At 41.5% G+C, this 16,882-nt stretch overlaps 1 protein-coding gene across 1 annotated transcript in view; it reads left to right on the forward strand.

Moving 5' to 3' along the window:
* The first annotated feature begins 7,978 nt into the window (after positions 1–7,978).
* The window catches only part of MMRN1 (multimerin 1), a 49,455-nt gene continuing 40,551 nt past the window's right edge, over positions 7,979–16,882 (forward strand). Inside the window, exon 1 of the mRNA XM_068403669.1 lies at positions 7,979–8,505. Coding sequence (XP_068259770.1) covers positions 7,979–8,505 — 527 coding nt within the window. The remainder of the gene's footprint in view (positions 8,506–16,882) is intronic.

The following is a 16,882-nucleotide window of genomic DNA, read 5'->3' on the forward strand; positions in this document are numbered from 1 at the left end:
GAGGAAAAGGGAGAACAACATGATAAAGCAAATTCTGTAAGAGAAACTGAGCAGGTTAAATCAAAAATCAGCGTTGGAAATCAGCTCCAGCCAGTCATTGCAAATCAGATTAATCTCTTGTATAGGCATTCAGCATCCTCAGCTCTTCTACGAGTCTATTCATATAATAACCTTCTTGCAGATCCAGCTAGAGAAAACATCCCTCTGCTACAGGACTGCTCCACTCTAGAGAAAGCTGCTTTTGCAGATCCCTCTGCAATGTACAACTCACTGGTTCAGTTCTGGGACTCAACTTACCCCTGAGTCACATGTGAATGAAATTAAGACACTACCATAGCCTGACCCAATATACTTCAAGCCATGGAGATGCCAGTTGGGAAACACCAGGCAAATCAAGTTTCTTTCCCTACTGAACTAAAAAGTCATTATCAAACCAAAGCTCACTACAAAAAAATAGAGACTGACACATTTATTCCTGTGCAATTCATATGTCCACCCTACAAACAGCAACAAGCTCTAGTCATATATTCAACCAAACCTGGACAAATTTAAAGCACAGCAGCAAAAATTAGGAGACAAAATTATGGATAAACCTAGATTTAAATTTATGTATACTGAAATGTCAGTATACATAAGCTATATCATAAGCTATATTATTTGCACATATAAGCTGTATTATCACCTTCCCTTTTAGGTTTCTATCCCACTGAGCCTTTTCAGATGCCCCAGGCAGAGTTTGGCATCAGGCCATAGCCTGATGCGTAATGGAAGAACTTCATAGCTATCGGTGTGCTACCAGTTGCAAAATTGCAGCCTCAGTGCTGGAAAAGGGAAACAGCAATTCTGTGTATAAAATGATGAAAATGAAGTCAACCCATAGGTGCCTCAGACAAGCAAAACACAGAAAAACAAAACATTCTGAGCAGAACTCCTGTGATCTTAGGAAATTTTTTCACTTTTTATAGTGAATTTTTATCTTGATTGTTTCCATTAAGACTTGTTCTTTGCATATCTTGCACAATGTTCCTTCTGCTCAAAAAAAAAGCAAATGGCTTCTCACTATCCCTTAAAGGAGCTGTGACTCTCACTCCAGACTGAGCTGCTCAGGGAGGGTGGAAGAAATTTATTTTCCATGAAATACATACCTACAAGAAAAGTGATAAAAAGGGTGTTTGTAGAAAGCCAAGTCTGTATATTTGCCATGGAAACAGCAGTTATAAGAAATACAGTGATGGGAGGAATATCAACTACCACTTCAGTCTGATATTTCCAACATGCAGACATAAGCTGTAGGCTGCTCCTCATGCAGCTTGATAGACTCGCCAGTTTTATTACCTTGGTAATTATGGGTCATTTCTGGCTGCTACTTTTGAAGCATCCTAGGTATCCTTTACTACATTCAGGAAATAAAAGGAGTAAGATGGAGAGGAGAAAGCAAGGGTGGAAAGGGCTCTGACCTTACACTGGACTCCCACCTCATTTTTATAAGGCCAGCAGCAGCCCCGATGCACATTTCACATACTCATCTGCCTGCTTCTTTACATCCTGGCACAGGCACATGGTGTAAGGAAGGAGAGGGAGTTCTTTGGAGACAAAGCAGCATAGGCCTTATTCTAGTGTTCTACTTTTTGAAGTTTTTTGTTTCATCCATATCAGGAAAAGCTTGAAATTAGAAGCACCTCTGAGCATTAAGAAAGCTCAATCAAAGTTGCAAATCCAATTTTAGCACAGGGTGCCCTTTCCAGTACTGTCACTACTTCTGTAACTGTCATCTCTCTGTTCTTTGCCTCTTACCAGTTTCCTTTCCGTATAATGCCCTGTTCCCCTTCAGTCACCTCTCTCTTACTTTATTATTGCATTCTTTTTGCTACCAAAGCTGTAGTGGAAGCATCCTGATCTCCCTTCCCCTCCCTACTGATGTGAACAAAACCCCAGCCAAACCAAGGAATCATTTTTGCCAAAAGAAAGAGACACACATGCTGAATGAAGTCTGTTAGCACTAGACTCTGCAAAACAGAGACGATTCATGCCCCAGAGGAATTAGCAGCACTTGATGACCTGCCCATAACAAAAATGCCAAGGGGTTTTGAGTGTTTCCAGTCAAAACTAACCCAGACCATTGCCAATTCCCACTTACCTGAAGTCAACTTTGCCCTAAGGATAGGCTGAAGTTAGAGCAAAGCAGAGAGCAGTCTCCTTCATCAGCTGCCACAGTTTCCACATAAAAGATACTTTCAATACATAAATGTCTCTGAAGGCTAAAAACTTGCCCACCAGCAAATGAAAATAATGTATTGGAATACACTTAAATCACACCTATTACATGATACTTCAGCAAAGGCATACTCAAATACTATAGGATATTTTGTTTGCTTAGTTTGATCAAGAGTGATGCTGATGATGGAATGTGACTCTCTGCCTTAGCTGGATCCAGATTGCAGCTGAGTTATTAAAACCACTCAGAATTCATGCAGTAACCATGCAAAATTCACACATTTACCTTTAATCAGAAAATCCCTCTGCTGCTATGTCCTGTCTACACAAAGCAATGATTTTTCCTGTTACTACTCTTCTACACAAAGTAAGATCCAAAGGAGTTATTTTTTGAGATGGACACAGTGGTCTGTATTATACAATCAGAAGAAACCTACAGAAATCTTATTAATTCATTGAATCTTATTTTAGATGTAAAATTTGAACTTCCTGGACTGACTTTTATGGAGAAATATTCTTGTCTAAGCACACAATGGTTATAACCAGTAAAATGTAGCCACTTTGAGCATGATGGTATCTTTTATATTGTGTCCTTTTAATTCATGCTAACCAGCCTGTCTTCATTTAGCCCTCACCTGGGGCTAAACAATAACACTTTTTCTCTCACCCAATGTCCCTTCCCCAACTGAGGAAGGAAATTGGGAAAAAGAGGGAGACTCATAGGTTAAAATTAAACAGATTTAATAAAATAAAGAAACCAATATAAATGATAACACAAAACACACAAAAGTATACTTAGCTACAGGTTGCAGCAGGTTGTTCCAGCAATACCAATCATTTGTAATGAGGAGAAGAAAAGAAAAAAAAAACCACAAAAAAACCAACAACCACCACAAAAAACAAACAAACAAACAAACCCACAACAACACAAACAAACAAAAAAACAAACCAAGAAGAGCAATAACAGCCCCACTTCTCCCCCCCAAGCCCTCCCTTTTATAGCGAACTTCATTGCTAATGATATAGAATACATCTGTGGGCCAGCCTGGGTCAGCTGCCCTGCATTTAACTGCTAATGGCCCTGATTACCACGGCTGGCCACAAACTGAAACCAAATCCCAATGAAACCAGGACACAGACATATACATTGGATACAAACCGTTAAAAAAAAAAGGTGTGTGTGTGTGAGTTCAGAATTGCTCAGAAGCCTTGAATATGGTTAGGGTTGGAAGGGACCTCTGGAGATCATCTAGTCCAACGCCCTGCCAAAGCAGGTTCTCTTAGAGCAGGTTGCACAGGGTCGCGTCCAGATGGGTTTTGAATATCTCCAGAGAAGGAGACTCCACAACCTCCCTGGGCAGCCTGTTCCAGTGCTCTGTCACCCTCAAAGTAAAGAAGTTATGACAAGAACAAGCAACTTTCTCTTCTGATACAGAAAGGTATTAGAGTTCTTCATATAGCTTGATAGGAATTTTCTGCACCATGGCAGAGTGACTACAGAAGTGATTTCTTCTTCCTGATCCTGATATGCCTATTTTCATGTCCTTAGTGCTGCCCTATCCTGTCTGTATATGAGAGAAGAAAGAAAAGTGGCTATTTCACTTGATCAGCTCAGCTGGTACCAAGAGGTACTGGAAGCAATATGAAAAATTATCTCAAACAAAAATGTGTTTTATCTGGGACAAGGGAAAGCCAAATTCTCCCAGCAGCAGGCATACCAGTGGAATGAAGCACTATTCAGAAGCAGCTTTCTCACACAGAAACACTCATTTTGCATCCATGTCACTTGTGACACTAGGAACTAAGCAGGCATACAGCCCATGGTCTGAGCAGCATTTTACAGCTGTTGTCGTAGCTGCCAGCACAGGTAGAGAAGATGATCTGGCTGTGCAGTCCTTGGCATGGATAGTTCTGGGTTCCTAAGCTCTGTGGAATTGGACTACTCTGACTAAGACTGGGGCAGCTTTATGACTGGTAAACCCCAAAGAGTGAGGATGATAGAGAGCCATGAGGCAGACCGTCGCTGTGTAGCAGAGGTGAGCTTAGAGAAGTTATTAAATAATCTGGAGGATCAACAGTAGCTCTGCCAAAGTGGCTGTGCACTCTGATAACTGCAGAAGAGAGCAAACCTGATGCTCCCTTTACAGTCCTTGGGGCGAGTTGAAACTCCTTGAAGATGGTTCAAGTTATTCAATGGGATGAGCAGGGATTTGTCTGAAATCACAGTTTTGAGTATGTGCCATTAGCAGATGTTAAATATAAAAGTGTTTCTAAAATCCCAGCCTTTGGTCAGCTTACTCGGGCTTCAGTAAAGTACTTGCCTTATCTGGAGAGCCACAGCTGTGACCCTGAAAATAAATACTCTTCTGTCTTCCACAGTACCGAACAGGGATAACTCTTTTGTGAGCAGAAGGGTACTGCTTTTTTATGTAATGTAGCCTGGTAATTTAGTTGCGTCTTCAGACTCCATTTCCACCTCCCAGGAAACTGCTTCTTTTACTATCCTGTGCTCTCATGCCAGTTGAAAGACTCTCCATCCCTCCTGCCGAAGGTGCCAATATATATAACAGTTAAGACTCATTGGGTGAAAGAATATGTATACAGCAGCAAGCATGAATGTAGACTCTGGGATGGGCACTTAATATAGACTGGGAATTTGGCAACCAGCTTCAGTTCCAAGGTCAACTTTTAAATTGTACAATAAAACCCCATGAATTCAGCCAACATGCAGGGATTTCAGTAACACTGATACACAACTAATACAAAAAATGTGGCACCTATGGATTTATCCATAAGGGAGTAAGCAGCATGTTGAGTGGGAGTTTTCAGGATAATTTTGAACCTATTTCTACCTAAGCTTCACCAAATGCGTCCAAGTGCTTATCTTCTCGTAGGTTCAATTTGCACTGGATGTGAACTAATGCTGAAATACGATCTATAATGAACTGAGGATTCAGACCCAGCATTCAGCAATCTGAAAATGGATATCCTGAGTTTCTTACAGTCCCGAGATTGTTTTGCTAAATAAAACCAGCTTCAAACAATTTTATCTTTTAATCAACAGCCAAGACATGTACTAATAAAATCACAGTAACAATAAATTTTCATTTTGGAGTGTTCAGACAGGGAAACAAACACTGCTGTAATGAAATCTACCAACCACCAAAAGCCAGACTCTTCTACACTGCTCTTCTCTGTACTGGTGGAAATCTGCAGTTGCTTCTCTGACCCTAGAGGCAGAATTAACACTTGCAGTGGAGTAACTCAAAGCAGAATCCAAGCTTTGTTTGTTATTAGGCATTCTGACTGCATTAGTAAACACAGTATGTAGCTGCTGTGATTTTTCTTTTTTAAAGCCAGCTTGCTTTTAATTTGCAAATACGGTCAATATTAATTTACCCCTCATTTTGTCTTGGGATTTCTGAAAATATGGGATGACAAATGCTAATTCAGGTAATGGTATTAATTCAAAATCTCAAAAAAAGAAGCGCTCACATGAAATAGCTTATGTTAGCCTTTAAATGAAATTTTCATCAGACTATCTCCTATGTCCTACATTCAAAGGGCATTTACAGATTTTTACTACGAATAAGAAAAAGAGAGGGGAAAGAAAGTCTCCAAATGGGAGCACAACTGCATTTCTTTTCTAAGCTGCTGTATCACAAAATCACACCTGTTTTACTTGCACAGTAGAAGCCTACACTTTACCGAGACAATAAAACAGAAAAATAAAATCATAGCAAATGAAAACCCAACCCTTTAGCACACCTAAAAGGCCAGACTATCACCTGGAAACTGAAAGCAAGGCACTGTTATCCAAATATTTCAAAACACTAACAGCCATCACAGAAGTTTACTTGACTGCAATAAGAGCTAGTGGTTTATCCTCCACGGTGTGGGGTTTTTTTTATCTTCTGAAAAGAACTGCAAGCCATTTACCAGCTTTTCCATGGTGTCACTGTTAATCATGAAACTTCCATGGAATGGGGATTTTGATTCTGGTTTTGAGAAAAGGTGATCCTCAAAAATATGAAGCATGCCCAGGAGATGCTATTCTGTTCCCAAATGTGTAAGGTTGCTTTCATAGATGCATTGTCTGTAGTCCTCAGAAGCACTTGTGTCAGTGGCTAGGGGGTTTTTGAACAGGTTGACAATACCCTCTCAGATCTATTTGGTTTCTGACAGTCTATTCTGTTACTGCTTTGTCCCTACATTAAAATTTCATATTACATTTCTCTATGCAATTTCTTCAGCAATTACCTTTTCCCTTTCTTTTTCTTCAACAAGAAACTAACTCTTCTTAGTCTCAGAGAGCTGGAGATTGGCAGTAGAGGAGGAAAGATTCCTTCTCCTTCTCCCTGACTGCAATATTCAACCTTGCAGCTACTAAGCATAATTTCATAGAGAAATATAGAGATTAGAAAGGACTTCCAAAGGTCATCTGGCCCAAAACTCAACTCAAAGCAGGGCTTAGATAACATTTATCAGGGTCTTGTCTGGTTGAGTTTTGAATATCTCCAGGCATGGAGATCCCACAACCTCTCTCGGTAACTTGCTCCAGTATTTGTCTACCCTTCTGGTGTAAAAAGTTATCTTTACCCTTTATACTGAATATCCGTCTTCCCAGATCTTTTCTGCATGTGAAGTTACCAATATTATATTTAGGTTGCAATTCATATTGTTTAGAATAATATTAATTGCAGTTAATTAATTGTAAAAGTATGCAATAAAAGGGAAGGAACGGACTCAGTGATGGAGGATATTTCTTTCAGTCGTGTCTATGGGTGGGATTCAGCTAGCAGATTTAGAGATATGGACTTAGAGGTTCATAAATATGGATCTGTGTGTGAACTAGGTGTCTAAACTCCAACTGCAGTCAATGGGGATCTAGGATAGGATTCAGTTGCCCCTATGTAAGCTTTTAAGACCATTTGAAATGTCCTCAAGTATCCTGCCCCAGAAGGGCACGTCTCCAATAGATCATACACCATCTCTGCCAGGCCCATGTAGATGTCTCTTGTACCCTAAAGAATCTGAAATGACACCAGATGGACAATGCTATAGAAATAGTTCATACATGTCATTGTATGAGCTACAGAAACAGGATGTGGCATAAATGGCCAATGATCTACACGTAAATGATTACATTCGAAGGTTTGTGGTACAACGATGAATACAGTGTGAACCTCTTCCTTATCATCTCCCCACTTTTGGCAGCAGTGTGCTTAAACATTCAAACAAAAAGAGAAGACACAGCAAACTTTCAGCTTTATGTAGCACACCAGTTTTGCCAACTCTTTTTTCAATAACAAGGTCACAAGTACGAACCATCCAAAGGGCACATGTGACAAGTCACTTCTGTTCTCTGTACACATACATGTGAAAGGAAAATTACCTAATAATTTCAGGTTTTATCCCTCAGGATTACTTCACAGTACATATTTTTCCACATTTCTATTGTGCCATTAATCTTTATCCTGTGCCTTCTGCAGAAACCTCTTTTTTCTTCCCACAAAGGCTGTCAGGCTCCCGCTCTCCAAGGGGTCACAGGTTGCAGAGGAATCCACAGAAACAGGAAACCAGGCTTCCTCTGTCAGTTTTGAAACACCAAAACCTGTTTCCTTTCTACAAAAATAAAGCCTGTCAGGGCATCCTTTGGGTAGGGTCAGTGTAGGAGCAGCAGCTCAGGAGGAGGGAGAAGCTACAGGATTTCTTGCTTGGGAAATAAATGTGAGATAACTTGTAGCATTTACAAACCAGCACAATGAAGGAGATAATCTTCTTGCTGCTCCTATTGCACTTGCAGAGTGGCAGCATGGGATTTAATAATCCAGAAAAGCTCTGGACCATAGGCCAGGGTGGTGAAACCCAGACAAGTCACTCAAACTTGACTCCATCTCCGACCACTATTGTGGGGTCACCCCGTTCTGAGATCCAAGCTGCTGAAGCGAGTGCCTCACAGGGACCTCCTTTTGCATCTTCAGGAAAGACTCTGGGAATGAAAACAGTGAAGAAAACTTCCAATCCTACAACCTCTACCCCTGCAAGCCAGTCAAATGGACATAATTATGAAGACTCTGACAAAGATAAGATGGGAAGTTTATCTAGCAGCAAAGGGACATTTCTACAGAGCAATGCTAGAGAGGTCTCTCTCCAGCAAGAGGTCACTACAAGCCAGGATACAGCTACAGGGAACAGATCTCTCAAGCACTCATCCCACGGCACTGGTATCACCAGCACCCAGCAGGATGCCAACTCCAAAGCATCTGGCTTTGAAACTACCAGGGGAAAGTAAGGAAAGTTATATATTTTTTCTTGTCTCCTATGTACTGCTTAGGAATGGTTGTTTTCCTGTTCCCAATGAAATAATTGGCAAAAGTCCTAGTAATTTCAGTAAAATTGTTTGCTAAGCTTAAAGAAGACCCTCTAAAACAAGCAAGGGATCAAACCTGCAGTATTTACTCAGTCAAAACCATACATTTGTAACAGAGTAAATGCTGCAATATTGTATTCCTCCAGGCAGTTATCTCAAAACCAACAGGAAAGTCATTATCACATCTGGGTAGGAAAGAACTACAATAGATGCCTCCTTGTTTTATGCACAGTAAACTTTTGCTGTTTTTTTTTCTTTCCTTTCTTGTGGGTACAAGAAATTGCAAATGCACTTTTTCATTTGGAATCTATTAAAAATTATTGTGTTTGTAAACTCCTCCACCAAACTGAAAATACAAGCAATTAAGTGTACAAAATGCATCGATGTCTGACAATTTGAAACACCTTATTCTGTGATAAAAACTTGTGGAAAGTGGCATTTCAGGTGAATGTGCATTCAGAACTGTATCACTTAATATGTAATAGCTATGCATAACAGAGTCTATCAGATTGTACTGTCGAGATCTCCGGAATCATTTATTTTCTTTGTTCCCCAATGTCTTCTGCTCACAATGGGGTGTTAATACTGACTTTGGAGATGTTGCAAGGTTCACTTATTTGCTGATATATATTCAGATTTTGGTAGAAAATGGAAGACACAAAAGATTGCTTGTTTTCCGTAGTATTTGTAGAGAGTGGGTTTTCAGAATACAGATTTCTTCTTTTGATAGTACTTGCCCAAATGTTAGCATCCAAAAGCAGGAAAAACTCTCTTAAATTCACACAAAAGAGAATAAATCAACCCTTAGGAATACTCCTACAATTATCTTGCTATGTGTGGCTGTGAGCTGATGTGCCTTCAACTCAAAGAAAAGATTCCTGTTGACCTGAGCATCTTTTGGACCATACATAAGTGAAATGATGCACAAAGACCCAAAGGAAAGGAGTCCTTTGCCTCAGCCTGGAAGCAATAGTGCAGTAAGGAACTATGTTTTCCAGACACCTTTCCTGGCATACTCCTTTAGTGGTGAATGTCACCTGTTACAACACCTTACTACGGTGTTTGGCAGAGTGCCTGAGTTAACCTGAGTTAAATGGATTCTCTTTATATGTGAGCACTGTAAGTACATCTCTGTTAAAATAGGTTTTAACATATGCTAACCTTAGAGTCTTTAGCTTTCTCAGCTTTTGTCAAGAATAGTATTGCAGTGAAATTAATCTTCAGGAAAACTCTGTGAAGAGGTAGGTATTGTTTCTACCTTTTACATAAGATATAAATATAGAAAGCAAAAAATTAGTCCCTGGTAAACAAGGTCTAATTTTTTATTTATCATAATGAGATGTGGTTGCAACTGCAGAGAGGCAAAATAAGCAAATCTTGCACTGGCTAGCACCTTATTTCATGGGTGGTCGAGGAGCAACCTGCTGTGCAACATGCTTAAAGGTCTTTTTTTTTTTTAGTCCATTTATCAAGTTAGAGATAAAGCTACGATTGCATATCAAAGTTACAGGAATGTGTAGCAGAATGAAACCCCAGCACAAAACAGAATGCTGAATCCCCAGCCTCTTCCTCAAACTGCTGGGCTACATAGCCTCTCTCTAGCAAAAGCCTACAGTTCTAGCTGTGGCTTGAATCTTTTCACATCGAGATTCTTGTGTTACAAGCCTTGTCTTCCTACCGCATACGAGTGTTTTTACAATCAGCTAAGGTGATTTGAAGTTTTCTTCCAGTTTTGCCACTGACTTGGACTGTGACTTAAGTAAGTCACTTCATTATTCTGTCCCCTTTTCGCTATGAATTAGACCTGTATGAATAATAAAGTCACTGTGACTATTTTTTTTTCAGTAAAGTCATGAAAGAATGCCAAGTCTAGTGCGCTCAATGTTACTGGTCACTGCTGTGAAACACCTGGAAAGCTACTGCTGAGAAACTATGCATAAGAACGCAAGTGTGTTTATTTGTTATGTGCAGGTGTTAGCCATTTCTAGCATATGTTTTCTTTTTTTCAAAAAAATTTGCATCTTTATTGCAAATAAAGTGAAAGCGATGCTGTAAAACTTCCAATAAAGACATACAGCTTTCTTTGAGATTTACTTATTTAATGCCTGAGCACAGCATGAATGAGTCAATAGCAAAGCTCATAGTTGTAAAGTGTACTACCTCTGAGGAAATTTGGAAGCACAATTTGCTTTTTGGTTTTACTTTGAATTAAAGCAACTCTTTGGTTATAGTCTGTGTTCCAACCTGAATTTCTGAGTGACCTTGTAGGAACTGCATGACTCTAATCCTTTATAGTGACCCATTGTGCTAACATATGTGCAGAGATGCCGATGTTAAGAGGCTCCATATAGAAGGAACAATAGAGAAGGGTCAGGGAGAGACAAGAGGAAGGAAAACAAAACAAGAATGAGCATTTGTTTTTTAATATATTTATAATTTAAAACACAGCAATACATATACTTTGTTGGAGAGTCTCCGGGGCTGTCAGGTTACCCACAAGGTACAATATGCACCCATTGTACGAGCTTAATTACCCAAATACCCCTTTCTGAAGGAGGTCATGTACTTTACTGGCTTAATTATAAAGATAATTCCCTCGCTATCTCTACCCTAGATTATCTGAGGACAATATTACGTACACATATCACATGCATACTAGAACTAGATTATAAAAATGTTCCCTGGTTCATTCTATTTTTGTAAAATTCCCATTAAAATGTCAGAAGAGCATGACTGGGAAATATTTCATGGATTTGCAAAGTCTGCACCTGAAGAATATTTCTGACAACCACCAAGTGTCGCAGGCAGGACACATCCAGATATGGCAGCTGGCATCACCCCAGAACCCAAATTGCCAGGAGCAGCTGTGGTGATGCTGCAGTACCAAGATGAAGCTGGGAAGATGAACCAGTGAGTCAGGATCAGACCTGGTGATGGTGACGGTGACCAGGACAAGACACAGCCCAGTGATCACTGGGCAAGTCCACAGTGATGGGGCAAGGTCAAGGTTAGGCCAGGATGTCAACTTGCAGGTCAGGACTGGCATAGGTGCAATGTAGCCCTGGGGTGAACTTTAGTAGGGCTCCTCAGCCATGGGCAGAGTATATGATTATATCATTATATATCATTAATGACTTGGATGGGAGAATAGAGTGCACTGTCAGCAAGTTCGCTGATGACACCAAACTGGGAGGAGTGGCTGACACACCGGAAGGCTGCGCAGCCATTCAGAGGGACCTAGATAGGCTGGAGAGTTGGGCGGGGAGAAACTTAATGAAATATAACAAGGGCAAGTGTAGAGTCCTGCATCTGGGCAAGAACAACCCCATGTACCAGTACAAGTTGGGGACAGAGCTGTTGGAGAGCAGCGTAGGGGAAAGGGACCTGGGGGTCCTAGTGGACAGCAGGATGACCATGAGGCAGCAATGTGCCCTTGTGGCCAAGAAGGCCAATGGCATCCTGGGGTGTATTAGAAGGGGTGTGGTTAGTAGGTCAAGAGAGGTTCTCCTCCCCCTCTACTCTGCCCTGGTGAGGCCGCATCTGGAGTATTGTGTCCAGTTCTGGGCCCCTCAGTTCAAGAAGGACAGGGAACTGCTAGAGAGGGTCCGGCGCAGAGCCACAAAGATGATTAAGGGAGTGGAACATCTCCCTTATGAGGAGAGGCTGAGGGAGCTGGGTCTCTTTAGCTTAGAGAAGAGGAGACTGAGGGGTGACCTCATTAATGTTTATAAATATGTAAAGGGCAAGTGTCATGAGGATGGAGCCAGGCTCTTCTCAGTGACATCCCTTGACAGGACAAGGGGCAATGGGTGCAAGGTGGGACACAGGAGGTTCCACATAAATATGAGGAAAAACTTCTTTACGGTGAGTGTAACCGAACACTGGCACAGGCTGCCCAGAGAGGTTGTGGAGTCTCCTTCTCTGGAGACATTCAAAACCCGCCTGGACACGTTCCTGTGTGATATGGTCTAGGCAATCCTGCTCTGGCAGGGGGATTGGACTAGATGATCTTTTGAGGTCCCTTCCAATCCCTAACATTCTGTGATTCTGTGATTCTGTAATTCTGTCTTTGGCAAATATATCTCTCTTTCAGTAGGAGAAAATATTATTAATTTATTCTGACAGTTCTAGTAGTACATTTCTTTCAATAAAATGAAATGGAAATTTGTCAGGACCCTGATGGCACTTGTGGATCTTATTCAGCCTGACCAGCCTGACCTGGGGCCTCCATCCATATCACAGAATCACAGAATCACAGAATCACAGAATGTTAGGGATTGGAAGGGACCTCGAAAGAGGCACATTGATGCCTCATGGTCATCCTGCTGTCCACTAGGACCCCCAGGTCCCTTTCCCCAGTGCTGCTCTCCAACAGGTCTGTCCCCAACTTGTACTGGTACATGGGGTTGTTCTTGCCCAGATGCAGGACTCTACACTTGCCCTTGTTATATTTCATTAAGTTTCTCCCCGCCCAACTCTCCAGCCTATCTAGGTCCCTCTGAATGGCTGAGCAGCCTTCCGGTGTGTCAGACACTCCTCCCAGTTCTATGTCATCAGTGAACTTGCTGACAGTGCACTCTATTCCCTCATCCAAGTCATTAATGAATATATTGAATAGAACTGGTCCCAGTACCGACCCTTGAGGGACTCCGCTAGACACAGGCCTCCAACTGGACTCTGTCCCATTGACCACCACTCTCTGGCTTCTTTCCTTCAGCCAGTTCACAATCCACCTCACTACCCAATCATCCAGACCACACTTCCTCAGTTTAGCTGCGAGGATGCTCTGGGAGACCGTGTCAAACGCTTTACTGAAATCAAGATAGACCACATCCACAGCTTTACCATCATCTATTCACCGGGTTACGTCCTCATAAAAGGCTATCAAGTTGGTTAAGTATGACTTCCCGTTGGTGAAGCCATGTTGAGTGCCCCTAATGATCCCCCTATCCTTGATGTGCCTAGAGACAGCACCAAGGACAAGTTGCTCCATCACCTTTCCGGGGATGGAAGTGAGGTTGACCGGTCTATAGTTACCCGGGTCCTCCTTCTTGCCCTTTTTGAAGACTGGAGTGACACTCGCTTTCCTCCAGTCCTCAGGCACCTCTCCCGTTGCCCACGACTTAGCAAAGATGATGGAGAGTGGCCTAGCAATGACTTCTGCCAGCTCCCTCAGCACCCGCGGGTGCACCCATCAGGGCCCATAGATTTATGGATGTCCAGATTGCTTAATTGGTCCCTGACCCAGCCCTCATCAACCAAGACAGATTCCTCCTCTATCCTGAGTTCCTCTGGGGCCTCAGGGGTCCGGGGCTCCTCAGGACAGCCTCCAGCACTATAGACAGAGGCAAAGAAGGCATTCCTCTGTCTCCAGGGCCCCCACCTCATTCATCAGTGGGCCTACATTGCCTCTAGTGTTGGTTTTACCATGACTTTATTTTAAAAACCCATCTCAGGTTGGCTTTTCAGGTTCTGGCAGAACTTCTAGGGGCAGAGAAGTACTGCAACAGGCAGTCACCTGATGAGAAGTACAGTCAGTAGGGCTAAAGGCTCCCGATTCAAGATTCTGCTGTTAATAAGGCAAAGCTTGGCTTTGAGCCTGTTCATATCACAACCCAATGCGGTGTTTTAGGTACTAAATATTGGGCATATCCTTATCTCTAAAACCACTAAACTCTAACTTATTCTTCCCTGGAATGAAAATGCAATGAAATCCTGTTCTTCTGCAGTGAAGTGGAATAATTTTATAGTTAACCTTAGCATAGGTACAGAAGGACACAATTTATAGATTCTGCAGCTACCTGCTTTCAAACCATTTCAGAAGAGTGGTTTCTCTGGTGAGGTATCCCCTCTTCTGGGAAGGCCTGCACCCAAGCTTTCAGAAGGATAAGAAAACTTCATAGGAAGCACATCTGGAATGGCCTGAGCTGAAGGAAAATTTCTTTCTTCACTCCTAGCAATGAATTTGACTTAAGCTCTGAAATGTAAGGCTTATGTGTATGCAAACAAATATGTGTCTTTTTTTTATATCTCCCTATCTTCAAATTTTCATGCTACCCATATCAATGAATAAAGAAATGCTGGAAAACTAGAGCTCTGCTTCAGCAGCAGCGAGGAAGTTTTGCCAAAGTTCAGTGACATTAAATGTGAGCACCAATTTGATGCAAAAGAAGAAAATTGTACATTCTTTTCAATTGAGTTCATGCGAGAGATATTTTTTTAGCCTGTGGAGAGAGAAAATTGCAGTATTTCACTGTATAAAGCAGCTTAAATAACAGTGGTACTATGGAGTAAGTCTGAGGCTGAGTCCTGAGACTAGCACACTCATCCTTCCGTTCTGAAACCAATTTTACTACTTACTATTCAAGGTAGCTCCTGAATATGAGACACTCATTCAGGCTGTAAATTAACCACACTATCTCCTCATTGTTGGATGGCTCTACATCACTGTTTTCTCTTAGTATGTGTATACGACACATTTTCAAATTATCATGAATCCACTGAGGTTCTTCATAGGCTTCCTCTGCCATTACCTTGGGTAATAGTGAGGTGACAGTATTTTATTACTAAGCACAGAAGGGTTTAATAAAGTCAGCACCAGGGACAGATTTCCTTAGCTGTCACATGTGGTAGAAGTGCTGAAATATTTCATTCTCAAGACTAGACCTCTGCATTTCTCTGCGGAAATTGCTTTTGCCTGTATCAGCTTGGTAGAATTTCTAGTGTACTGACAAATTAAAATGAATGGTTAAGCTCAGCAGATGGTTCAAATACACGAGACATGTAGAAACCTGATTTAACTGCCTAGTTAATGCAAGGTTCACAGTCCCTTTTGATCATGTCACTTTTTAATGGAGCAGAGAGAACAATTCTTGAATCGATTTCTTGAGATTTTGCATCACTGTGCATTTACAATAAATAAACTCATGCATGGCTTGGGTTTCTGCCTCACTAGGTATATTCACTATGACCTGGAAAGGGGAACTTTTACACTGGTACTTAAGTTGCCTTGGTGGCTAAGTGTCAGAGGATGTTTGACAAAGAAGTGCTTTCTTTGCCCTCACAATGTTGTGTTCCAGCCATGACCTTTGCAATGAGCCCCTCTTCTCCAGCAGCATCTTGAATGTACTTCTGACGCTTGGCTGTAAGCCCACAATCTAATTTTCCTACACATGCTGAACACAGTGTTACTCCCCTTGCAGTCCTAAAGACCAAAGCAAATCGTTCACTCAAGTGCTGGAATTCACTAGTTTATTGCCATTTCATCCACAGAATAAGTGGGGCAAAGGATATAGTTACGCAGTTCCATAATGATGCATGTGGCATGGTACCAAGAAAATGTAACTGTCCAAAGAGAATTTTAACACAAGTGTTTAGAGATTGGTCTCGCCTTCAGCTGAGCACAGAAGTAAACCAGTTAACAGATGACTAAAGATGCTGGTGTGAAGTAGCAAAACACCTTACTGCATTGTACAAATTAGGTACTACTGCCCACTGTACAGCAGTATTGGTTATAGGGCAAGAGCTGCACAAGGTCTGTGTGATTCATAGACTTTTTCTTTATATCAGTGCTATTATACCCCATGCATTGAGGAAATCTTTTCCACTGCTGATGTCCCACACACAGAATGAATTACAGGGTCTATTTGCTCCATTGTTATGGTCACCTTTCAGGTGGTTCCAGTTCCTGGCTGGGAAGGAGCTATTGCGGGAGATGGTTTACCCAGCTTGCACTACCTCCCAGAGAGACCCTGTAGGATGTTTTGTCTTTCAAGAAGAGAATAAATGGTAAACACATGCCCATAGAATTCTGAACTCTATGTGATGAAATAATAATTTCTGAAAACTAGACAAAAATTCAGGAAATAACAAAATCCAAAGTTCTGGTGTTCTGAGACAGCCTTTCAGCAATGATGGCAAGGCAGAGTCATGACAGACTATTTTCAGTAGCACAGGAAACATAGCACTGGGAAGCAAAAAACTCACATCTCCACCCAGGTTGCTTTTGAGGCACTCACAAGGTGCTTATAAAAGACAAAAAGCCCCAGCATCTTTTTTCTCTTAGCCTCCTCCGAGGCCGGTTATTTAGTTTTTCTGTGATCAGATTCAGATAAGGCACTACTATACAGATGACTTCTGAAATTTTCTAATGAATATAATAAAGGTTTCCGTTCAGCTCATTACACTAACTACTGCATCAACGCTTATGCTTATCTTTGCTCTTTCTCTTTGTTTCATCTGCCATGGAAACAGCAAGGATTGGGAACAGTGAGGATTAGGAACAGACTGTTTTCC

The sequence above is a fragment of the Nyctibius grandis genome, chromosome 6 (genome assembly GCF_013368605.1).
Source record: "Nyctibius grandis isolate bNycGra1 chromosome 6, bNycGra1.pri, whole genome shotgun sequence".
NCBI classification, from domain to species: Eukaryota; Metazoa; Chordata; class Aves; order Nyctibiiformes; family Nyctibiidae; genus Nyctibius; species Nyctibius grandis.